This window comes from Delphinapterus leucas, chromosome 15 (genome assembly GCF_059928025.1).
Source record: "Delphinapterus leucas isolate spDelLeu-1000000601 "Yukka" chromosome 15, BTC_Dleu_Yukka2, whole genome shotgun sequence".
Classification (NCBI taxonomy): domain Eukaryota; kingdom Metazoa; phylum Chordata; class Mammalia; order Artiodactyla; family Monodontidae; genus Delphinapterus; species Delphinapterus leucas.
In genome coordinates, this window is record NC_143143.1 from 64,515,705 (window position 1) to 64,540,631 (window position 24,927).

The 24,927-nt window shown below is 49.3% G+C and overlaps 1 protein-coding gene across 4 annotated transcripts; it reads right to left on the reverse strand.

Annotated features, from left to right (window-relative positions):
• Nucleotides 1-322: 322 nt before the first annotated feature.
• Nucleotides 323-22,991, reverse strand: GGT7 (gamma-glutamyltransferase 7). Of its 4 annotated transcripts, none has more exons than XM_022592604.3 (15): nt 22,783-22,991; nt 16,424-16,659; nt 15,895-16,046; nt 14,529-14,646; nt 13,454-13,521; nt 13,165-13,238; nt 12,652-12,848; nt 10,643-10,730; nt 8,585-8,712; nt 8,326-8,414; nt 6,533-6,682; nt 6,296-6,413; nt 5,386-5,523; nt 4,139-4,231; nt 323-1,007 (listed from the first exon to the last, which is right to left on the reverse strand). In XM_022592604.3, exons 1-15 carry the CDS (start codon nt 22,949-22,951, stop codon nt 945-947), a joined length of 1,881 nt encoding a protein of 626 aa, XP_022448312.1. In that variant the 5' UTR covers nt 22,952-22,991; the 3' UTR covers nt 323-944. The 4 variants fall into 4 exon arrangements, with proteins under 4 accessions (XP_022448312.1, XP_022448308.1, XP_022448309.1 ...); XM_022592600.2 differs by having other exon boundaries at nt 4,132-4,231; nt 13,165-13,294; nt 13,454-13,618; nt 22,783-22,988; XM_022592601.3 differs by having other exon boundaries at nt 4,132-4,231; nt 14,517-14,646; nt 22,783-22,985.
• Between the last annotated feature and the right edge of the window lie 1,936 nt (nt 22,992-24,927).

A 24,927-nucleotide genomic window follows, 5' to 3' on the forward strand; every position in this document is an offset into this window, starting at 1 on the left:
ATAATGTAATTAATATTATCTACATAAAGCATTTAGCATAGAGCCTGGTACACATTAAGTGTTCAATAGATTCTATCTATAATTGTAATTATTTTTATTAGTGCAAGTCTTTGATGGACAGCAGATATTGTTACAACCCCCACAAAGTTGACTCCAGCTTGCCCTGGAGTCAGGGCTACTGGGACAAGGTGAGCCAAGGTCTCCTCTCTCACTCCCACTCCCAACACAGCCAAACATAAATCAGGTCAGAGCCATGGTTAAGCAATATTCTTTCTTTAATTCCCCTTTGCAAATGGAAGCCCCTGAGCTGGTCCCCACCCCCACCCCTACCCCACACCTTGGGCCCACCCCAGATGAAAGGCCCCCAAATCAACCTGATGGGAGGAGGAGAGGAGCGCCCCCTCCCTAGGATGGTCCATTTAAAAAAATCCTAGTCATTTAAGAAATGAGGCTGGGGACAGGAGAAGGGAGCTGGAAAACAAGGCCAGGTCAGGCCCAACTGGAGATGCTGGGGTGGCAAGGACCCTTGAGAAGGGTTTGCAAGCACAGCCCTAAGCTCAGAGCCTGCATGGCTAAGGGAAAGGAGACAGACAGACAGATAGTCTGACTCCTCAAGGTCCTGCCTGCCTGGTCGTGGACACTGACACTCACCACCACTGCCACCACCACAGGCCTCCAGATGGAGAATTTTCCAGTTACTCTGAGATAGGGTTTGCTAAGCATCCCCTCTGGCCCCTGATATGGGGCATCCCTGGGGTCCCTCTGAGACCAAACCTGGGAGAAGGAGGGACTCTAGAAACATGCAAAGGCGGGGAGAAGAGACCCCCGCCCCACCCTGCTGCTCTACAGGATGGTAGCTCCGGCTGCATCTGGGCTCCGAGGGTCCTTCACACCGATGATGAAGTTGTTGGTCCTCCGGCTGCCATGGACCCAGGACAAGACATCTACCTTCTCCACGTGGTGACCCCTGGCTTCCAGGAACTCAATCTCTTCCTCTGTGAACTCACCTGAAAACCATTCCCCAACATATACACATTCAGAGAGTTTAGAACACTGGCTCAGGAGTCTGACGGTCAGACCTGAGTCCTGGTCCTGGATGCCCTACTAAGGAGCTGTATGACCTTGGGCAAATTGCTTTAGTACTCTGAGCCTCAGTCTCATCATGTATAATAAAATGGGTATTACCTGAGAACCTACCACATAAAGTTGTTGCAGGGATTAAAGAAGACAAGGCACACAATGCACAAAGCTCAGAGCCTTGCATATAGTAAGTGATTGATAATGTATAGTCATTCTTAATATTGGAAAAAGGGCTTGGCTTTGGGGGTCTTCATTCCACCTGCCTAGGCCAAGCTGCCATCATTACTTGCCAGGATTACCACATAGCCCACTAACGGGTCTTTCTGCTTCCAGTCCTGCTTCCTTACAGCAGCCATTAGTCAGCCCGTGTCACTTGCCCTGCTCAAAACCTTCCAACAACTTTGATGACTCTTAGAATAAAATCCAAAGTCCTTACCAAGGCCTCTAATGCCCCAAATCATCTGGAAACTTGTAACCCTCTAAACTCCTCTCCTCATTTCCTTCTACTCTCTCCCTTGCTTAACTCTGCTCTAGCCTCCTTGCTGTCCCTCAAGTAGGCCAAACATGCTCCTACCTCAGGGCCTTTGCACTTGCTGTTCTCTCTGCCTAGAATGCTCTCCTACTAGATAATCACAAAACTGGCTCCCTTACTTCATTCCAGTCTTCAAGAACTTCCTTGGCCACTATCTAAAATAGCAGCCCCTGTCATCTTTACCTTGCTTTATTTTCTTTCAAAGTACTTGCTGCTACCTGCATCTTGTTTATTTATTTACTGTGTCTCTCTCCACTAGAATGTAAGTTTTTGAAGGCAAAAATGCTGTCTTGTTCACTATTGAGTCCCAGTGCCTAGAACAGGGTGAGGACACAGTAAATGTTAAACAAGTGTTTTCTAGATAAATGAACAAATCCCCACTCTCTCGCATAAGTTCAGGTCTTCATCATCTCTTGCCTGGACCATTATCCCAGTTTCTTCTTGTGTTTCTCTGACTTAAGTTCTCCTCCCTTCAATCCACCTCCCCTACATAAAACAAATCGTGTCATATCCCTCCCATGCTCAACTAGATGAAGTCCATACTTCTTAACATGAACCTCCATGGTAAGCCCTGTAACCTCACCTCCCAATGCTCCTCAGCAAAAATCTGATCTTCTTACTTCCCCAAATGGGATGATTTGGGGTAGTTCTTGAGATAAAGACACACATTAAACAGCATTAAACAGCATTACATCACCAAGTTGGAAATATATTCCCTTTGTGGTTCACTTTCAATCCTTTTGATAATAGAAAGGACTACGTTCCAGTCTGGTCCCCAACATTCTAATCTCCTTTAAAAGAGAGAGCAGACCTCAGAACATTCTATGGGCAAAAATGTCTAACAAAAACCTAGAAACATTTGATTTTTTTGTAGCTGTTTATCATCTATTTGAGGCAAATGATGCCATTTTTCCATTTGTGATTATGATATAAGGTTTAGTTTTAAAATACATTCAGGTTAAAAAGGAAATCCATTTGTAGACACACATTATGTAAATAATGCTTTAGATGGTGTGCAAATCTGTCAAAAGTCATGAAGGTACTGGATAAATTCTGAAGTTTGGGAAACAACGTCTCTAGTCCAGCTGGCCCCCTGGCTGTTCTCTGAGCCATTTTTTCTGGCTTTGCCCAAGCTGTTCCCCTTAACAACCCGACCCCGTCCAGAGTGTTCTTTACCTCCACATGCCAAATTCCTGCTCATATATCAAGGTCCAGCCAGTTGTCACCTCTTCCATTAAGCCTCCCGGAGCCCTCAGGTGGGTGAACTTTCCTTTCACCAAGCCTCCGCTCGTCATAGCCTGTCTTAGACTGTGTGCCCTTCAAGGGAGGGCTGGGATGAGCACCCTCACCCCCACAGTAACTGAGCACAGAGCCTTACATTCTACAGAGACCTGAAGATGTTAGTTGAGCAATATTCATTTTCAAGGACTTGGCCTCATCACCCATCAGCCGGGATCCAAGTGTCACTGAGCAACCACAGGGTGTGACTACTGAGGGATTAGGTCTGTGGCTTCTACCATGCTTCAGTCCAGGAGGTATCAAGAGCCATGCGGTAAAGAACTGAGTCTTTGGTATCAACCAGGTATGTATCTGATATCAATTCTGCCATTTATTGGTTTGTCTTTGACTAGTTTATAACCTCTGTGAACATCAGTTTCTTTATCTGTAAAATGGGGAGACCGAATAAGCAAGGACCATGTCTCATGCAATTTTGTATCCCCTTTGGACTAGCATAATACATTGTTCTAATAAAAACTCCTCAAAGGTGCACATACTTTCCCAGTTATGAAATTAAGCTGTGTCCAAAATTAAGCACCCGTCCTTTTTAGAGGAAAGTCTATCTCCTCACCATAATCTGTAAGGTCTATGACCTGACCCCTGCCTGCTTTCTGATCTGATCTTACCCTCACTCACCCTGGTTTCCTTTCTACTCCTAAACCACCAAGCCCATTCCTGCAGTGAGTTCTTTGCATTTGTTCCCTTGGCCTACAAAGCCTGCCACAGTTCTCTGCTTGGTGGGCTCTCTCTCACTCTCCAGATCTCAGCTTAAATGTCACCAAAGAGAACGCTTCCCCAGTCATCGAGTTAGTCATATACATCATCCTGCTTTAATGCTCTGCAGAGCATTTGTTTTGCTTTTTTATATTTCTTTATTTCTTTTCCTGTCTGCCTATAAATGCAGTATCCCTAGCACCTAGGATAATGCCTGGCACACAGTAGGTATTCAATACAAACTGTTGAACGAATGGTTTGCAAAATGAACAACTATATCTTATTTTACAAGTGAGAAAACCGAGGCTCAGAGTGGAGACGTGAATTTCCCAAGGCCACAGCCAGGAAATGGCAGGACAGGTTCCAATCCGCAGATCTTCCACTGTTCCAGTAGGAGTTGGTTAAAAGAAACCAAACTTTCACTGGCACGGAGTTGGTGCTGGGAGAGGCAGGGGCACCCTTGGGAGGAGCCCCTTTCTCCACCCTGCCCTGTGCCCACCCCATGGGGACCTTTGCTCTTCACTCACTGTCCACCTGCAGGAGGTTGGTCTGCAGGTCGGGGTGCAGGCGGCCACGGGCCAGGCTGTCACTCAGGTTCCGGTTCAAAGTCAGGACATTCAGCAGGACCTGTAGGCAGCCAAGGGGCAGAAGTCAGGGCTGTCCCAGAGGTGTGGGTTCAGGAATCCACAGCCTTCGTCCCTGGTCCAGACTCCTTAGTCTTTTGAACACTTACACCAGGGATGTCATCTGAGTTTCTCAACAGCCCCAGAAAACAGGCAGGCCCGTGATGACTGTCTCTATTTTACAGAGGGGAAACCACGGGCCAGAGAAAAAAAGCCATTCATTGCAGAGTTTGGAGAGAGCTAGGGAAGAGGCATCACTAGCACCCAGTCTCCTTTAATACAACCCAAGGCTCTCCTCCCTTCCTCTTGGCCAGGAGAGGGCTAATAGCTGGGGCTGGTCTAGGGCACAATGTGGGTACTTTCAGCTTAGTGGCTGGAAGTATGGGTAGGCTCTGTAACCAAACTGTCTGCCCATTCTTACTAAACTGAACCTAACTTCTTAACTTCTCTGGGTCTCAGTTTCCTCATCTATGAAATAGAAGTAAGGATTCCTCCCAAAGTTGGGAAGCTTAAAAGGGTTACCACATGTAACACTGTGCCTGGCACTTAGTAAAATCTCCATAAATGTTAGCTATTTGTTATTATCTTCATTTTACAGATGAGAAGACTGAGGTTCAGAGAGGTTAAGTGAATTCCCCAACACCACACAGCTGGAAATTGGCAGGGACCCAGAGGTGTCTGATTCCAAAGCTCAGGTTTGTTAACTCACCATCTGCCAAAGTACGGGCCTGACACATATATCAGATGCTCAAGACATTCGTGGAACTGTTGTGAGGTGTTTTAGAAGGTAGCAGGCCCTTCCTTTCAAAAGCAGACCCTAAAGAAGGCTGCTTGTTATTCAGATGTTGACTAGAGGCATGATGGGACTAGAGATTGACAGAACCCAGGCAGCCCAGATGTTCTATCACCTCTCAATTCTACTGGTCCTGTGATTTCCCTGCAACCTGAGAAGACATGGTGATTCAGGGCTCCATTTTTGCTAAGAACAATGTAGTTCACGTCCCCAGTGCTCAGGATGGGCCTGGCACAAAGCAGCCTCAGCCCATGTTTGCTGCGTGAGTAGGAGATGAGGACAAGTCAGAGACATGAGGGGCATCTGCAGCCCAGGTCACAGCTTGCCTCCTGGCCACAAAAGGCCCATCATGGGGGAAAACTCACCTGGGTCAGGCCGCTGAGGCCCCGGGCAGCTCCATTGGCCCCCAGAGCAAGGTAGGTCCCACAGAGTCCTTCTGCTGGCCGGACCACAGTGGGCAGCAGGAAAGACAGTGGCCGCTTCCCTGGCTGCACCGAGTTCTCCTGTTGTCAGAGGACCGAGACCACAGGGGAATAAGAGGCGGGACAAGACAGGAAAGGGCTACTCCACCATTCTTCCAACATCTCTCTCTCCTGAATCTTCCACAGGCGCAGTCTTCATGGGGACTGGCCCATCCCCAGGCCACAGTCTGCTGTTTGTGAAATGGGCAGGGTCCCTGGATAACTGAGGTAGATAATGGGCCCACTGAGCTAAGGGGCTGCTATGGGGCTACCATGGGTGGCAGGAGAGGGATCAAGCCAAGAAAGATGACTATGAGAAAGAACAGAATAATCCCCACCCTGGTCATCTCTATCTGTCTTTGTCTTGCTGGGGTCCCAGCCTGCAGGGAGTTAAGAATGCTGCTCTCACAACAGACAATAATTCACATCTCCTTTCTTCTTGGGTCCCTCTTCAGTGCCCCTATAGTGCTCAGCATCACACAGTCATAAGCTACTAATGCTGAAAAGTACCCAAAGCATCAAAAGGGGGCCAATATCCTCACTGTAAAGTAGGTGAAGAAACTGAGGACCAGAGAGGGGGGAAGACCTTCCCTGTGTCACACAGTGAGACGGTAGCAGAATGGGACGAGGTTTCTTTGCACCCAACAGGCTCCAAGCCCTGGACTTGGGCTGGGGATGAAGTGGACACCTTGTTTAGGCTGTTTTTCTTTATAATATAATTTCATAGAAGAAGTGGGGAGGGAGGAGCAGTTATACTACTGCATCTTCTACCTAGCCTCAGGGTCCCCAGGGGAGGAGGAAAGCAAGGCCCTACCAGGCTAGGCGCAGGGTGGTTAGCAGTCCTGTTAGGCCAAGAGAAGTCCAGCATCTGGCTGTTGAGCAGGATCCCCGAGGGGGTGATGAGGCCGCTGCCAAAGGGCCGGTTCAGGGAGCTGGGGGCCGAGGTTAGGGCCAGGTGAGCCCTGCGCCTGCCCTCACTCCCACCCCCCCCCCACCTCCTTCCTGGTCCAGATGATCTCTTGTGCCAGGTTCTGAGTCTGAGCTGGCATACCTGACCATGGCTACAATGAAGTCGTCAGGGCCCATGATCAGCACCTGGGCAGCCGTGGGAGCCCCATTTAGCTCATAGATGGGCAGGAGCGGGACAGGGGCTGTCTGGGAGTCATTGATCTGGCCCCGGAAGTAGGCAGCCTCCACTTTGCTGAAAAGACAAGAGGTAGGAGATGAACACACAATAGGCTCTCATTACACCCCACCTACCACACTTTGTGCTGTCTGTTTGTGCAATCATTTGATTAACATCTGCCTCCCCCCACTGAACTGTTAGGTCTATGAGAGCAGAGGCTCATTTATTCCTAGCATATAGGGAATAAACAGGAAATAGTTGTTGAACTGAATGAATTTACTTAGGTGTTATTCAGGTTTTCTTCTAGAGGCAATGTTGAATTTATTTCATGTTTAAGTCAAGTCTTTTAGTTACTTGACTATATTTATTGAATCCTTTCTATGAAAGTACCTGGAACACAGGGGATGCTCAGAAAATATTTGTTTTGAATGAACAAACTGAATTCATTTAACCTAGGGTTTGTAGTCCAGAACTAAAGTTTTATTAAGAGTTTAGCTAGAGGAGGGTTTTGTATACAGGGACCTTTACTTGCTATTAGAATTTTTTCTTCAAGGCACAGGAGGACTTGGCACAGCAATAACTATTTATTGGATAAATTAGTTAAATTAATTTAACATAAGTGTTCGTGTTTTAGAGCTAAATATGCATTGATCTTGAAAACATGAAATTTTCTATTTTTAAAGTTCAACTGAGGGTTTTTTACCTGATAATGGTTAGTTAGTTATTCTAACTGACTAGAGAATGACAAGTCACCAAGGATTACTGAGGACGTCCATTCAGTTTTCACCCACGAGGGCTAGTGGCCACACACAGGGCACAGAGGGTTTTGTTTCAAGTGGTTTGGGGGCAGGCAGCGGGGAGGCTTGGTTTTTAGGCTTTATCCTTGTGGCCTTGAGCTGGTTTTCGTTTTTGGTTGCTGCTGTTTCTGCTTTTTAATTATTAGCTGTTCATTTAGTCTCATCATTTGCAATTTAATTCACAGAGGGTTGTTTGAGTATCAGTATAAATTTATATGAACTATATTTTTGGCTTCTGATTTTTCCTTTAGCTAGCCTTTAAGTCAGTTATAGTAGCAGCTAAATAGTAATCAATCTTACCTCTATTGCCAATTGAGAATAACAATGATATTTGTTGAATATTTATTACGTGCCAGACAACTTGCTAAGTGCTTTGCACGTATGATCTTGTTTAGTCCGCACCACAACCTCATGAGGCTGGCACTGTTAATGGCAGGCCCTTGTAGAAACTGAGACTTAGAGAGTTTAAATGACTTGCCCAAGGCTGCACAGCTAGTGGACGGTGAGGCTGGGATTTGAACTGAGACAGTCCGACTAGAGCCCACAATCTTACTATGTGATGCTGCTGATGTAAGTACATTTGAATCAAAATCCCCACCACCTCTAGTATTTGCTTGGGGGCTCTTTTCATTGTTATTAGGCTTTCTTTTTCTACTCAAAAGGGGGAACAGATGGGTCCATATAGGTGCCTGCTAGGGTCAAAAAAATTTGAGAGCTATATAAAGCAGACCACCTTGTTGTACAGATGCGGAAACTAAGGCGCAAGGTGAGGCAACTAGTGTCACACTGTGAGTTGGGGTTGAGCTGAAATTGACTTGGGCCTTCAGGCCTTATTGCTCCACCAGCTGCTTTTCACCTGATTCTTTCCCCACACCTGCCACTGCCTCTGCAGTACCCAGGGTCCTGCCCCTCAGGACCCACCTGAGCATGTCATCCATGCTCTCAGTGATGGTAGAATCGTAGACGGGATCTCCCAGTCTGCTGGCCAGAGCTAATGCGATCTTCAGGGTCTGAAAACAGAGCAGGAGTGTGCAAGAGGTTGCCAAGCCCCTCCCGGCACCCACACCAGGTGCTGTGTGAGAAAACTTGGAGGTGATTTAGTCAGGCCTTCTGGCACTACCCCATCCCCCAACTCTTAGTGTCCCCAGGCCCAGGGTGGAGTGGAGGAGGTCAGCCTTACCTCTGCCACCCAGTGAAGGGCCTGTTCCCGGGATACCAGGCTGGTGAGGTTGAAGCCCTCGAGGATGTTGAGAGCACTGATGAGGGCAGGGCCTGTGTGTGGGGGTCGGGGACTGAGAACCAGGTGGCCTGAAAGGACAGGAAATTACCGACGGCAGGAGAGAGGTCAAGGCATCTGCACATCCCTCCATCACACAGACTGAAACCACTGCACTGAACCCCCTCATCAGGTAGGAAAACTACACTGGGAGGCAAAGGGACCCACCCAAGTTCACACGGCAAGTCAAGGGCAGGGCCAGGACTCCAACCCAGAACACTTGTCTTTAGTTTCCTCGTCCATATGAGGAAACTAAGGCTCAAGAAAACTGTGATTTGCCCAGAGTCACACTGCAGTCCATTGGCAGAGCAGGGACAGGTGTCCAGATGTCCAGTGTCCTGGTCCACCATGTGTCTCCTTTCAGCTCCTCCCTTAGGCCAGGATATTATTCGGGGCTCCTGCTGGTCCCACCCCTGAAACTTCCTGGAAACAGCAAACTTCTCTTTCTATTTGAGGCCCCTGTTATTGGATGTTTGGACATCAAAGGAACAATAATAATATTTGACACATGATAGTTACGTTAACTAATTAACTCATTTAATCCTCATAACGGGTACTGTTATCATTCCCATTTTACAGGTAAGGAAACTGAGGTACAAAGAGGCAAGCTGGTCCAAAGTTACAAGAGGTAAGGGGAGCCTAGAGTACTCAAGGTACTGACATTGCCAAGACAACCCAGGCTGCGGAGGGCAAATGGAAATCAAGTACTACACATTCAGTACCCGTTCTGATCAGGATAACTTCCAACATCATCTCATCACCTCCTCATGGGCACCCTGAGCAGTAGGCACTATTATTATCTCCATTTTAAGGAGGGAAACAAGGCTCTGAGTGGGAAGTGGCTTGTTCAAGGTGAATGGCACAGCTGGTACTCAAACCCAGGTCTTCCTGGCTCCAAAGCTATGCTCTTCCTCTGCTCAGTATAACACCACTTCTGGTAGAAGAATCAGGCTTAAGAGATTGAGGCCTGGAAACCTGAATGCAGAGGCAGCCTCTCCTGGAGCCTGAGGTTATCTGGGCCTCCTCGAGGGGAGAAAGCCTGAGAACCTTCTGAGGGACTCAGGAACCTACCACTTTGGGTTTGCAAACATGGAGTCTACCCATGTCATAATGCTTGGCTTTCTGGGTTCCTCACCGGTTTTGAGTTTGGCAGGTTAAGTTCCATTCCTCCCCTGGGCCTCAGTTTCCTTTTGGCACAATGAGGGGCCAGGTCTCTGACTGTCTTGAAGGGTTTGTTCTAACCTGAAGCTAAGATGGATTTTGGTCTTATGGACTCTTCTTAGGAAGCATAGGGCAGTGAGTGTGGGGCTGGGGAGCGGGCTGAGGCAACACAGACCCTGAATCAAGAACACCTATGGGGCTTCCCTGGTGGTACAGTGGTTGAGAGTCCGCCTGCCAATGCAGGGGACATGGGTTCGAGCCCTGGTCCGGGATCCCACATGCCGCGGAGCAACTAGGCCCATGCGCCACAGCTACTAAGCCTGCGCTCTGGAGCCCGCGAGCCACAACTGCTGAAGCCTGCACGCCTGGAACCTGTGCTCCGCAACAAGAGAAGCCACCACAATGAGAGGCCCTTGCACCGCAACGAAGAGTAGCCTCCGCTCGCTGCAACTAGAGAAAGCCCGCACACAGCAATGGAAGACCGAATGCAGCCAATAAATAAATACATAAATAAATCTATTAAAAAAAAAAAAGAAAACCTATGGCCAGAACCCCAAATTCCAGGCCTTAGCCTTTGACCAGACCTCCCTCCCCATATCCTAAATATTTAGGGTAACTGACTCCACAACTACTTTAGAAGTAGGCTGACTCTGGCTTGCTTCAACGGTTGGCTGTTAAGGCAGCTCATTGCTTCGGTTTCTCTCTTGTGAAATGGGAAGGAGCCACTAGGCCAAAAGGATGTGGCCGTGGACTGGGAGGCCTCTCCTGAGTGGGGACCCTGGGAGCTGGGGGAGAGGTCACCTCTGTACACGCCACACACAGGCTTCTCCAAGAGGGCACTGTAGTTGCTGAAGTCCTCCTCAGTTATGACACCCCCTGCATGCTGAGCCTGGAGGGGAGAGAATGACCCCCACCACTGTGAGTCACACACCACACTGTGAGCATGCGGTTTAGCCTAAGGTATATGTTTGGATCATACACAGATCAAATGGTTACAAATATTGTGCCTTCTGCAGTTCCCATCATGGCCTTTAGGGACCCCATCAGCTGTGGGTACCCCAGGAAAAAGGAAGGGGAAAAGCACTAACAATAAGCACCCACTATGTGCCAGACATTGTACTGGATACAATCTATGAATGACCTCCTTAGCTTGGCATTCAAGGCCCTTTGTGATCTGGCCCCTGCCTACCTCTCCCACTTCACGTCCTGCTATTCCCCAATGAGCTCTGTACAGCGACCCAGAGTGACCTGCAGGTCCTGAACTCATGACTACCTGTCTTTGCACATACTGCCCTCTGCCTATGTAGAAGGAAGATTTTCCACTTACAGCAGCACTTGCCTAGGAGATATCAAAACTGAATTCTGCATTTCACTGTAACTAACTAAAACCACTCCAAAACCATGAACTCTGGATGACCCTCGTAGGACAACCCTTACGGGACATAACTGAGCACTTTACTGACCAATGATCTAATCTTGTACAAACTGATGGGCTCATTCTATCCAGCATGCTAATTTTTAATTCTAAATTAGCATAACCACTAGGAATCCTCTCCTTTTTTAGTACTTTTAAGTACCTGAAGCCTGTGATGTCTAATCTACCCTCAGTGACCTACACATTGAATTTCTTGGCTTTGTCTGGTAAGTTAATAAACTCAGCTTTGGGTTTTTCTCTCTTAAAGCTCTGATGGTCTTTGTTAGAGTTTCCTTCATCCCCTTCTCCACCACCAGGAGACGATATGCAACCCAGGTCTGGCTAATCAGATCATTCCTTTTCTGTGCTACCGTGACTGGTTTGGGAATAGTCATGAGACCTATGATGGGCTGTGAGACATAACCTTGAGGCTTTGCTGGAACTATTTGAATGAGAAAGGCTCTTTCTCTGGGATGGCTTGCCGGAAGGATGGCTGCTGGAGAGCAGGTGTGGAAAGGATCTGACAGAGTGATTTCAAACAGAGGAAAGTAGAGTTGTGAGACCGAAAGAAAGAGATACAGAACAAGTCCTTACAATGTGGAAGGAGTCCCTGGACCCAGTAGATCTAAAACCAGTACGCTGCTGGACTTTCCAGGGATGTCTGTTTGAGACAGGCATCTATCACCACATCCATAACTCCAATGCCCAGCACAGAAGCTGGCACAGAGCAGGCTCTCCATGAAAGTGAAATGAATGGTGGACCTGTTTAATTCCCACAACTGTATGGCAGAGATAGACATAACCACCCGCATTGTACAGATGAGACAATCACTGAGTTGGTCTGTGTATCCTTATCTTGAACATAATTTTCCGTTAGTGGTTTCGAACTATCAACACTAGTTCCCAGAACCCATTACTGCCTCAGACTGAGACTCTTTGGGGTTGGGTGGTAAAGCCCTTGTGTCGATCCTCCCCAGTCCTGAGTCATCAGTGAAGATGGTGTCTCCCTCGGTCCCTAGAAAATCCAGGGAGCAGGGTGGGATTGTAGGCTCAGGGAAGCTGAGGCTGATCCTGGGTCTCCACCAGGCCTGGGAGGGCCAGGACAGGCCACTATACAGGTTGGTACCAGCCCTGGGGAGCTCAAAGGTACCTCTCACAATCAAGACAAAATATTCTCATCACCCTAGGAGGTTCTTTGTGCCTCATCCCAGTCAACCCCTCCAATTCCCCAAACTACTGATCTGATTCTGAGGTTAGTTTTGTCTATTCTAGAATTTCAAGTAAATGGAATCCGCAGTAAATATATGCAGAAACAAAGACAGGGAAGTAAGGGGGAAGAGGACTTCTCTGCAGTAGGGTCTTCCGCCGCAGGGCCGGGGGTGCCCCACACGCTCACCTCTGCCACCATCTCCAGTGTGAGGTTGCCACCGGCATAGAAGGCAGCGGGGCCATAGGTGCCAAGCACATCCAGCACCGCCGCCAGGTCAGGCCGTCGCAGCAGTGAGCCAGGTAGTGGCGGGTGACCCGAGGGCAGGAACGTCTCACGGAAGCGCTCAGACGCATTGGGTGGCGGCTGTTCAGCCAGGGCTTGGGCTGCGGGCAGGGACACGAGGCTGGGATGGGGGTGTCGGGACTGTACACGCAACAGGTGGGGTGGATGAGGGCTGAGAGGCCGGCCCTAAGCCCTCCGGCCCCCCAGGAGACTGTTACGGGGGGGGGGTAGTGGTGGTGTATATGGGCCAATCCCAGATCCCCCTCCCCATTGGAGGATCCCTCCCAGTGAAGGTAGGGTGGTGTGGGGAGGGGGTCTGAGGAGCAAACTGGAAGATTTAGGACCTAAATCGCAGAGGTTCCCTCTCCCCTCTCCATCAAACTCATGCCTTTCCCTCCACCCCCAGGCCCCACTGACCTAGATCATGGGTCATGTTGAAGCCATCTTGGGCCACAGCTGCTGCGAAGGCGAGGACTTGGGACCATGGCAGCCTGGGGGAGCCGGAGAGCAGGGGGTGGAGGAGGTCCTGGGGGGAGGAAGAAGGGTCCTGGGGGGGGAGGGGGGTTCCTGGGAAGGAGAGTCCTGGCAAGGGAAGGGGATATTAGGAGGGGGGAGTTGGGAAGGGAAGAATCCAGGAAGGTAGGAGAAGGCCACCCAAGGAGGAGTGCAGGCAGGGGCCCCTGGTCCCCAGGGGGAGAACCTTTACCTGCCATAGAGCTGGTGAGCTTCGTGTAGCCCCTTCACCATTCCGGGAACCCCCACCAAGAGCCCAGGCTGGGCAAGGCGGGCAGGTGAGGGAGAGAGGAGACCAGGTCACTGGAAGGGGGGGCGCTGGGCTGAATTCCTCAGAGCCCCAAGCCAGGGATGGGGGCTGGCACAGGGGAGAGACACAGGCCAAGTATCCCAGAGGAGGGACAAGCTGTCCCCAGCAGGCATCCCTCCCACCTCCCTGACTTCCTATCAGCAAATGCAGAAAAGCCTCCTTTATCTGTCATAGCTGAGGGATTTATAAATTAAGCAAACCCTTTTAAGAGCCAAGACATAACAATTTAGATGGAAACCTGTCTAGATTGGATTATACCTACTCTTGCCTTTTAAAACAGTGGACAAGTGACCTTCATTTAACCTTTTCATTAACACCACCATTACTCTGAACTGTGATAATTCAGGGGTGTGTTTGGCTTTTGCCACTGCACTAAATATCTATTTTCCCAAGTAATTCTATTTCCTCCTTTGCTCTCAGTAGATAGTGGGTTTGCCTCCAGCAGTTCCTCTATGTCATGTCAGTTCCAATATGTCACGGGCTAGGAAAGTTACCAATGACAGCCTCAGAATGAGATGTGTGAGTGATAGTGCAGCTACTTTGTGACATCTCAGACTGCTCAGTGGCTCTTTTTCTTCCTTCTTATGTGCCAGATAGGCAAGGTCACCAGAGAAGTAATGTGGTGCTGCACTGCCTGTTATCAAACAATCAGATTTTCTGGTTCATTATTATTATTATTATTATTTTGGCTGCACCTTGCAGCATGCGGGATCTTTCCCCTACCCGGGATCAAACCCGCATCCCCTGCAGTGGAAGCGTGGAGTCTTAACCACTGGACCGCCAGGGAAGTCCTGGTTCATTATTTTATTTTGGGGGCTGCCTATCTCCCTCAGAGCCTAAGAGCATCCTGCTTAACTCTTTCCCTCACCTCCATAGTAAATATTCAGCAAGGTAATGCTTGGGTTAGCAGAAGGGCAGTGAAGGGAGACACCCCCCACCTTCTCACCAGGGTCCCCACCTTGGTCTCCCAGGATCTCTGCAGGGCCTCTTCTCTTAGAGCCCCTGGGGCAGACTCTCGGAAATCAATTAGGTGGCTCTTATTCCGTCGGATGTCATGTACCAGCATCACACCCCCACTAGGAGAGACATGGAAGGGGGAGGGTGATGATAAGATGCCACTCCTCTGAACAATTAGCCTGCTGTTCCTCAAGCCCCCCACGCTGATGGCTAAAGGCTCAGTCTGTCATCAGGAGTCAGGTGTCTGAGCTCCCTCCCCAGCAGAGATTCAGAGACTCAGCTACCCTATCAGGGTGGGGAGTGAAATCAAGGGGTTGGGGGACCCAGAGTCCATGGACCTCTTCCAGCCTGTTATTGGAGCCTTTAATCCCTGACAAGGGAAAACCCAGAGACTGGGAGAGCGGGATGTTCTGCTCCCCCTCCACCCCCACCTCCTACCACAGTTGGACCCCTGCCAGCTTCCTGCACCTGCCTCTGTGGTACGTCCCTCTCCCTCTCCCAGGACTGAATTATGTAAGGACAGACTGTACACAACCAAAAGTGGAATTTCTTTCGTAGGGCCTGGAAGGCTGGTCTTTCAGGAGCCAAGATATGGACTTAGTCAGCTTGTCCCTTTTCTGTGGTTTGCTTCCATCTGAGATGGGGGTTACATCTGAGATAACTGGGCTGCCAGCTAACATAATAGGGAAAGCAGGACAGCTAAACAAAAGGGAGTGGTAGGAACTATGGCCAAGTGGACAGTACAAGCCCCATCATGGGAAACAGCTTCTATTCAGCTCCAGATAACTGCAGCCGGGTGAGAATGTAGGCCCAATGTTATTAGGTCTCCTGATTGTTCAAGAAATGTTAGAAATCTGGATTTTTATGAAAATTCTCAATTTTTTAACATCAGCAACCAAATTTTTAAAAATTTAAGTGTGCAAACTAAACCAGGCTGTGTGCCGGGTGTGGCCCATGGGTGGCCGGTTTATAGTCTCTGTTTTAAGAGGTCTTACCCTGGGGTGTATTTTTTGAGGATAGAGGATCCATTGCTTTCATCAGACTCACAGGGATGTGTTTTAAGGATTTGTAAACGCTAAAAGTTGAAGTATCACAGCCTTAATTAATGACAGTATACCCCCAACTGTGTACCTCACTTTAGAGTTTATGAAATCCTTTTCCCAGTTAAAGAAAAATCTTCTGAAAACACCTCCTTGGACTCCATGTAAAGAGAAAGGGGTAAGATTGGGTGTAGAAAGAGAAAATGCAAGGAGATGGGGCCCAGTTGCCCCTCTGCTCAAACTTGGAGAAGCGCACATGAGGCCCACAGACCAAGAGAAAGAAGGAGGCCTGGGGCACCCCAACCTCCGCAGCTGGGAGCTTCTTACCCGCCCAGGCCAGAACTGTGAGGAGCCACGATCCCCAAACACAGGGCTGCTGCCACAGCTGCGTCCACGGAAGATCCCTGTTTACTGAGCACCTCTATGCCCACCGATGTGCAGTGGGCGGCATCGGTCACCACAGCGCCCTGGTGAAAGATCTGGAAGGGGGAGGGGACTAGGTGGGGGCAGAAGGGGCCCCCTGCCTCCCTAAGGCACCTCCACTAACCCCAGAACCTCCAACAGAGGGTGGGGATGAGGGCCCTGCCCTTTTATCCCCTTGACTCTCCCCTAAGAGTCTTCTTTCCTTACCTCAAGTGCCTCCTACCTGATCAGTTCCCTTCTTTGAGCTCTGTCCGCCTCACGCCCAGGAGGCCCTCCCTTGAGACCTTCCTCTCCCATGTCACCGCCCTCTCCCCTTTCCATTTGCTGGCCCCCTTTCACCACTCAGCCAGTCCTCAGTTCCCAAGGTCTCCTTAAGCGCTTCTTCACCCCTCCTCCCCAGGTTCTCTCCTCTCCCCCTCCTCTTCCTCCTCACCTGGGGGTCCCCGAAGTAGATCTGCATGATGAGCGCCACAGTGACACCGGTGGCAAAGGTGAGGCAGGCTGTGACGATGACCGTGAGCCCGTCCTGGCGGCAGGAGCACTCGGACGCTGCCGCGGAGAACGGGTCTTTGCGCGTCTCCCGCAACGGCGACCCGTCCTGGCTGCCCATCTCCGACGACGACGACGGCAGCCGCTGCAGCCGCGCTGACTTCAGGAAGGAGTCCGGGTCTGCGGGCGGCGGGGGTCGGTCGGGGCACCTCTTACCCGGCCCTACCCGCCCTCTAGGCGGGGCTATTCTGCGTCCCCCTCTCTCTCGGCCCCCACCCCCCAAACTCCACTAGACAGCATTGCTCCCCTTTCAGCGTCTCCCCATGCACCCCAGGGAGGGCGGTGGGGGGTGGGGGGTGGTCCTCGCTTGGAAGAGACAGGGACCCACAACTGGGCAGCAGGGTGGCTGGATTCCCATCCCTAGGCCACATCGCCCGGGACCCAGGACCCAGGGCTGAGAACACTTCCTGGAGAGGCAGGGGTTGGGTCCTCCCTGGAAACCAGATCTTGCCTCAGCTGGGGCCCAGCCTTCTGTGCAAGGAGGCAGCTCCATAAACTGAGCAGAGGGGCCCTGTCTTCCAACCTTGTTTTCGCGATCCATCCATCCATTCATTCATTCAACAAATATGGAGGGCCTGCTATTTGTCTGGTCCCATGCTAGATGCTAGGGGAAAGGAACAAACAGTTCCTGCCCTCATGGGTTTTGAAAACCAGTGGAGGAAGAAGATAATAAACAAGTAAACAAAGGAGTATATCATTACAAGCTGTGGCAGGTGCTATGAAGAAAGAGAAGGATGACAAGGTCCTACTGTATAGCACAGGGAACTATATTCAATATCCTGTGATAAGCCATAATGGAGGGACTTCCCTGGTGGTGCTGTGGTTAAGAATCTGCCTGCCAATGCAGGGGACACAGGTTCGAGCCTCATCCGGGAAGATCCCGTGCCGGGATGCCACGGAGCAACTAAGCCCGTGCGCCACAACTACTGAGCCTGCGCTCTAGAGCCCGTGAGCCACAACTACTGAGACTGTGGGCCACAACTACTGAAGCCCACGTGCCTAGAGCCCATGCTCCGCCAATAAGAGAAGCCACTGCAATAAGAAGCACGCACACCACAACAAAGAGTAGCCCCCGCTCGCTGCAACTAGAGAAAGCCCGCGTGCAGCAACGAAGACCCAACGCAGCCAAAAATAAATAAATATTTTTTAAAAGCCATAATGGAAAAGAATGTGAAAAAGAATGTATATATGTATAACTGAGTCACTTTGCTGTACAGCAGTAATTAACACAACATTGTAAATCAACTATACTTCAATTAAAAAAAGAATAGAATTACAACAACAACAAAAAAGGATGAAATGATAGAGAATAATGGTACATGTTGGAGGCAATTAGCTGGGGAAGTCAGGCAAGGACTCTCGCAGAGGTGACTTTTAAGCTGAGAACTAAGGGATGAGGAGCCAGCCATATGTAGAGCAAGGAGTGAGTGTGTAGAGTGTTCCGCAAAGAAGGAACAGCAGGTGCAAAGGCCTTAATGTAGGAATAAGTTTGGTGCATTAGAAAACAAATAACCAAGGTTGGGGTGGCTCTGGTGTGGTGAGCAAGGGGAAAGGAAAGAGTAGTAGGTGGAGGCTAGGGCAGATGCGCTGGGCCTTGAGGGCTTAGTGAGAAGGTTGGATTTTACCCTGAGAGCCACAGGAGGCCACTGGAGAATTTTAAGCAAGAATGCGAAGCCTTCTGTTTTGTGTTTTAAAAAGATCCCTCTGGCTGCTATCTGGAGAACGGATCTAAGGATAATAAAAGTAGAGGCAGGGGACATTTGAAAGCTACTTACCTGCTGGGTGACTATGGACAAGTCATTTCAAGTCATGAGCCTCACTTTCCTCATCCTAATCATGGAGCTGATCCCTAACTGGCTGGATGGTACAAGGATTCAAAAAGGTGATGTATACCAGGCACTCTGTAGGTGCTCACTCAAAGTTATTTCCATTTCTTTTCCACCCTGGCCAGGGCTGAGACCCTCTTCCATCCCATAGTCTCCCTCCTCTGGGATATATTAGCCTTGAACCCAGGTCTCTAAATGGTCTAAAGGTCCTGGGTGTTTGTGAATAGTAAAGAAATAGCCTGATACCTTGACCTTAATATGTGACTGTACTCACAATGTGTTTTTAAAAGTTCATTCATTCAAAATATTTTTGAACACTTGCTACTATGGCCTAGGAGTATAACCCCTTTAAAAGTCTGTGGGATAATATTAAGAATTGACTGTTACATTTTCCTGTTTAAAATACTATCATGGTTCATCAATGCCAAAATGATAAAAATCCAAGCTCCTTAACCTGGTGTTCAAGGACCTCCATAATCCATACTCCCCTCTTTCGTATAAATAAGAAACCACATACATATATAGATAATTTTTAGAAATTCTTCATGGTGGTTACTTTTGGGGGAAGATACTGAAGATGGGAATGAGATGGAGTGGGAGAATTTTTTGTTTGAAATTTTTACCACTTACATATATTTCTTTTGTTTTTTAAAATCAATACATATATTTTTAAATAAATAGGAAAAACTGCAGGAGATAAGAATGGAGAAGAGGACTTTTACATTTTCTCACTGTTCTTTTTTTTCACCATGAACATATAATTTTTTTTTTAATTTCTATTTAAAAAAAGAGACTTGTCTTCTGGAAGCCTCCTTCAGTTGATCATGCTTGCTTCTAACCCTCAGCACCAGCACCAGAGTCTGTAAATAAAACTGATTTACAGTTGATAAACTAATTCAAGTTGATATTTCCAGGCACTTGTCCTTAAATCTGTTTTCTCCAATCAGATATGAGGAGCCAGGAGGTGAAGATGCTATGGCCCCATCAGAGTTAGATATATTCAAGACTTCTTATTCTATCAATAATTTATTATGAATATATAATATAAATGAATATTGTTTTCCATTTATTCAATAAAAATATTTACTGAATATCAACTGTGTAAGTGGTGGGGAAGCAATACCATTGATTTTGCTGATGTGTAAGGACAACAGCAGGACATTGGGAAAAGGCTAGTTTGGGACCAGAAGAAACAAGTCATTTGGGAGAAAAAGGATGAGTTTAATTTTGGCTGTTCTGAATTTGTGGGACAACAGCAGGAGTTGTCTGAAGGCAGTTGGCTTAGTAGGCATCTAATTTTTATCTGCTTAGTCACCATTCCCCACTCAATTTTCTTTTAGAGAACACCAAATCCCCCCTCTCCTTCCTCATTCCCTCATTCCTGGTCAGAGTGAGTATATGACCTAGGCCTAGCCAATCAGAACAGGCACCTCTGTACAGTGATTGGTTCACGTTCACGTGACCAGCACCAGCACCAATGATTTTCAAACTCTGTTTTGTTTTGTTTTTTGCTAAAATATTGGGAAAGAGAAAGACTTTCTTGTCTAGGTTGCTAAGGTGGTAAGATGTAAGCCTGTTGCTACTGGGGACATCTTGCTCCCACAAGATGGGAGGTTTTCTGAAGATGAAGCCCATAAAAATGAAGGCAAAGCAAAAGATGGAGAAAATCCAAATCTTTTTCAGGTACCTCAATGCAGCTATGCCTGAAGCCCTATATCCTGAACTTTTCAGTTATACTACCCAATAAAATTCTCTTTTTAGATGTAGCTCAGTTTTAGTTGGGTTTATGACAAATGAACCCTGAACAGAGTTGACTTGGTCCCTGGCTTGCTTACTCCTCTGAGGGGAGAATCACTAAAGATTTTTGAAACAGGGAGTGACATGATCAGAAATGCAGGGTGCTGGATGGATTGGGTTGGGAGGGGGTGGGGGAGAGTCAGGAAGCAGGAAGAATAGCTAGAAGCCTATGGGTAATAGAGATAAGAGAGGATGGTGGCTTAGTCTACAGTGGTGATGACAGGGATGGTGAGATGGAATTTGGAAGATACTTAGGAGGAAGACAGAGAGCATCTGACCACTATTTAGAAGTGAGCAGAAGGGAGAGAATCATGGGTGGCTCCTAGGCTTCTACCTTGGGGACTGGATGGATGGCAGTGTCATTAATTGAGAATGACATTGGGGGACGAACAGGTGTATGGGGAAGAGAGGATGAGTACAGCATGGAACATGTTGAAGGTGAGGGACTTTCAGGACATCTAGAGGCAGATGTCTGGGAGAGAGAAGAACACATGGGCTTGGAGCTCAGAAAAGAGCAAAGAAAGTTTTCGCCAGTCTTGGAGTGGTCACCATCTAGCTCTGTTTTCCACAAGGCCTGCTGTGGGGTGCCTGGCACTTGGTTCTGTGGAATGGCAGGCTAGAGGCTAGCTGGGCACAACCAAAGTCCTGCATAAGAGGATGGGGCAGTACCATCAGGTGGCACCAGCAGGTTGAGAACACAGGGGGTCATGTTAGCCAGCAGGCTGGTCCAGCTGGGCCAGAGGAGCCTTGGGGCTTGGAAGTAGTGCTGGGAGACATGGTATTGAAATGACTACACAGGTAGGATGGCAAGGTCCTTGGAACCTTAGTGCATAACTTGGCATAAGGTGCAGCTTCCTAGAAACTCAGGTGACCAGGGTCTCTCCTGGATTTTTATACAGTTGAGGGCAGAGCCTGTATTAACTCCTCAAGGAACTCCCTGAGGTTTGAGAACCCTTCCCTTGCCATTCTTTCATCCTGAGATCTTCTCTTTCATTCATTTATTTCTTCAACAGTTTTTATTGAAAGCTTAGCACTGTGCTCGATGGTGCAGAAAGGATGGTGAACAAGACAGTCATGATCCCATCCTCACAGGGCTTATAGACATGGAATAATCAAAGGTTGCACAAATAAATAATCACAGGTTTTGATAAATGCTAAGACATTCATAGGAAAGGAGGATAAAACATATCAGGGGTTTCCAATCTCTAGATTGGGAGAGATAGGCATTCCCAGTTGAGCTGGAAGAGGAAACTAAGACCTAGGTCAGGGTAGGTGTGCCCATTGTCACACAGTGAGTCAGGGCAGTGCTGGGACCATAAGTGGTATTCTTGGCTCCTGAACAAAGGACCTGGTTTCAGGCTGGTATCCACCAGGACACATCCTCCCACTTCTCTCCCAACTACCTCCTGATTCCAGGGCTACTCCCTTCAGAAAAGAAGTTTTAATCTGCGGCTTTGACATGTGATGACCATAAGCCTCCCCACCCTCCCCTCAAACCCCCTCCAGGAAGGGTACAAGATAGTCAGGTTGGCAGGGGCTGCTGGTCAGGGCCAGGTGACTGGAGAATTGTGGAGGCGGAAAGAATTTGGGGCTGTCAGGCTAGGAGTAGCCACAGAAGGGCCAGGCCAGAGAGGGCTGGGCAAGAGAAGCAGGATCTGCCAGGCTGGTGAGGGATAGGGCTCAAGTGCAGGCACTGAGAGGAAGAGAGAGTGAAGTAGAAGGAGGCTCTAATGCCAGGAAGTGACGTTGAGGGAATGGGGGATGGAGGATGGAGGATGAAGAATGGAGGGGAGGACAGAGAGCTGAGCCACATGGACAGGAGAAAGAGCATTAGGGAAGAAATGCTCAGAGAGCTCTCAGCCCCAGGTGTCCCCCAAGCCCCGTCTCCTCCCTCCCTACTCCCACCCCTTGCAGTTCCTGAAGAGGGCTGAAGAGAATACAGTAAAATTCTGGAGCCTGCTTCCTAGGGGGCAGGGTACCTTACTAACATCCTGGCCTGATCCACTGCTCTGGGAGGGGTGAGGTATCCACAGGGCAGCGAAGGTGCTCTGGTCCCCAAGGACTTTGAGAGGTCATGCAGTCCATCCCCCTGTCTCCCAGTACCCATCACTCGCAGATGGATGGGAATCATATTCTCTTTACCCCTCCCGGGACACGAAGAGATTCTCAGCTTCTTCTCATGGTCTCTCCTTCCCACAATCCCTGGCTGTGGGGAAGTTCTTCTCAAGACCTAGCTTCTATCCATCCTGCTGCAGTCTCTGACTTGGTTTCTCCTATCCTGTTCTCTGTGACTAGAGAAAATCCTCTTCTAGGTGATCACAGCTGTTCCTTAGGAACTCCCCGCCAACGTTCCTTCCTTATTAGTTGGTTCTTCCCAAGGGGGTAACCCCAACCCCTCCTACTGCAGTCCCTAGCATCGTTCTCCCTTGTCGCATCCTAAGCCTCCAAGGAAGAAATGCATCCCCCAGCCCCACCAGATAATGAACAGAGACAAGGGAGAAGGGAGAGGTCCAGAAGGAAGGGAATGAATTAGGGAGCTGGAGCTGGAGGTGATGCTTCGCGTAGATGGAGGAGGACCGGGGACGTCCCAGGGGTCAGGGACGGGGCCAGCGGGCCTCACCGGTATCTGGGTCTCCCAGGAAGGCGTCCTCGTCCTTGCGGCTCCTCAGAGGGGCCGCGGGCGCCGGCTCGTCCTCCGGCAGCCTCGGGAAGCTGGTGATGCTCATGTAGTCCACCGGCGAGTAGGCGCCCAGGGCGCTCTCCTGACTGGCCTCGTTCTCTGCCGCCATCCTCGCCCGCGCCCCCAGCAGCGCAGCGCCTGCCGGAAGTGGGGCGGCGGGGGCCGGGCTGGGGCTTGAGGCGGGGGAGACGGTGGGGAGGAGGGAGGGGGGCGGGGCCTGAGCTCCTGGACCGCCGGGAGGGGGCGCCTCAAACCCAGACCCTGGAGGGCGTAGGGGTTTGACTCGGCCCCGCCTGCTTAGCGTTGTCAGCCTGCATTGAGAGCGCAGGCTGGGGTGTGGGTGTGGATGCAGAGCCTGGAGGACGGGTCCGGGTCGCGCAGTCGGGGGTCAGGAGGGAAGAGAGCACGCGGTAAGCGCGACCTTAGTGGCTCGGGGCACCTTACGTAGCCCAGGGACCAAACCCCTTCCTCCTTCCAGTTTGAGCTAGGATCCTCCTCAGACTCCAGGCTCCTTCCTCGGCTCGCAGTCCCTTTCACTGACTGCAAACCTCCTGTCGACCCCAGATACTGTCTCTAATGCCAAACTCCTCGAACCTCAGACCCCTCCTTGGACTCCAAGATCCTTATCCTCCTATCTCAGACTCTTCCTCCGACCCCAGACCCCTCTTTCGACTTCAGACTCCGCCTTCACCCCCGAGCCCCAGCCCCAGCCCCTACTTCATGCACAACCTGCTTCATTTCGAGGCCCCTCCTTGGACATCTCTCCTCGGACGTCAGATCCTTCCCTGGACCCCCCACACTTCGTCGACTCCTCTTTCAATCACAACCGCTTCTAGAACCCCTGACCTATCAGCATAGGGCAGTGAGCCTAAACTTGAGCTTGTCTTAGGATCTTAAAAGCGGATCCCTAGATTCCACTCTAGCGATCATGATTTAATTGGCTGGAATGGGGTCTCTGGAACTTGCATATTTACCATTATTTAAAGAGCTTTTATTTTATGTGGTTCTGGAAAGGAAACTTTGAGAAAGAAATCATGGTGGTGGTGAGATGGTAGGAGTGGGCTGGGTTGGGGGAGGATAAAAGGGTAGGGAATGGGTCTAAAGTCTAGGTATCTGGGTTCTATTCCCTCTGCTACAGCTTACAAACTGTGTGATCTTGGGCAAAACACTTAATCTCTTTGAGTATGGGTTTCTTCATTTGTAAAATGGAGAGAATGACTGTATCCATCTCTGGGTTGTGAGGACTAAATAACACATGGAAAGTTTTTAGTATATGGCTTGACACCTACTTAATACAGTAAATGCCATAATCATTATTAACATTTTTTTCTTAATCTCGTGGATTCTCATCTTGTCCAACCGGATCCATCCTCTTCTCACTGAGGAATTCCAACTACACCATAGTTTGCACTACTACCCCATTTCCAGGGATGGGGTGTTGGTTCCCTATATTATTAGGCCTCTTTTCCAGACTTCCATTTCACAGTCCACAGGCAGAGGGAGGGGACTGGTCAAGCCCCTGGCCACACATCCCCTCCTTCCCCAACCCCAGGCTCCAGGCTCAGAGATGACCTGAACTGCTTGTAAATCCATTATGGGCCCAGCATCTGCAGTGCCACCTGTAGACAGGAGAGGGCAGCAGTGTGTTGGGAACAGTTCTGGGGCCTGAAAGAAGGGCTGGGAAGAGAGGGGAGAAGGGAGAGTGCTGCCCAGAACTTTGTGTGTGGGATGGATAGATGACCATGTATACTAGGACTGTGTGCCATTGCATGTGCCTTTCTCTTCACAGAGAGGTCCCTATCTCCTCAGTGAGGTCCATAGGGCTTATTATGCTTCAGTGAAGTCTGATCCCCTGAGTAGGGTCTGTCCCCACTAAATAAGGTCTGTGCCCCCTCAGTGGTGTGCATTCCCTCAGTGTAGTAAGAGGCCCTTCAGTGGGGTTGAGTCCTCTCAGTGGGGTTCATGTCTCTTTAGTAAAGTCTATATATTTTGTATCTCTTTGGAGGAAGCCCATGTCCCCTCAGTAAGGTCAGTGACCTTCAATGCCATTCATGTCCTATTAGCAGGGTCCACAGCCCTTTCAGT

Excerpts from the sequence above, each read along its gene's own strand:
- GGT7 (XM_022592600.2), bottom strand. The coding sequence starts at position 22,951 with ATGGCGGCAGAGAACGAGGCCAGTCAGGAGAGCGCCCTGGGCGCCTAC. Across the intron at positions 14,647-15,894 it reads CACAGTTCTGGCCTGGGCGG|TGGGGGTGTGATGCTGGTAC; the intron begins GTAAGAAGCTCC and ends TGTCTCTCCTAG. Across the intron at positions 12,849-13,164 it reads CAACATGACCCATGATCTAG|CCCAAGCCCTGGCTGAACAG; the intron begins GTCAGTGGGGCC and ends CCCTGCCCGCAG.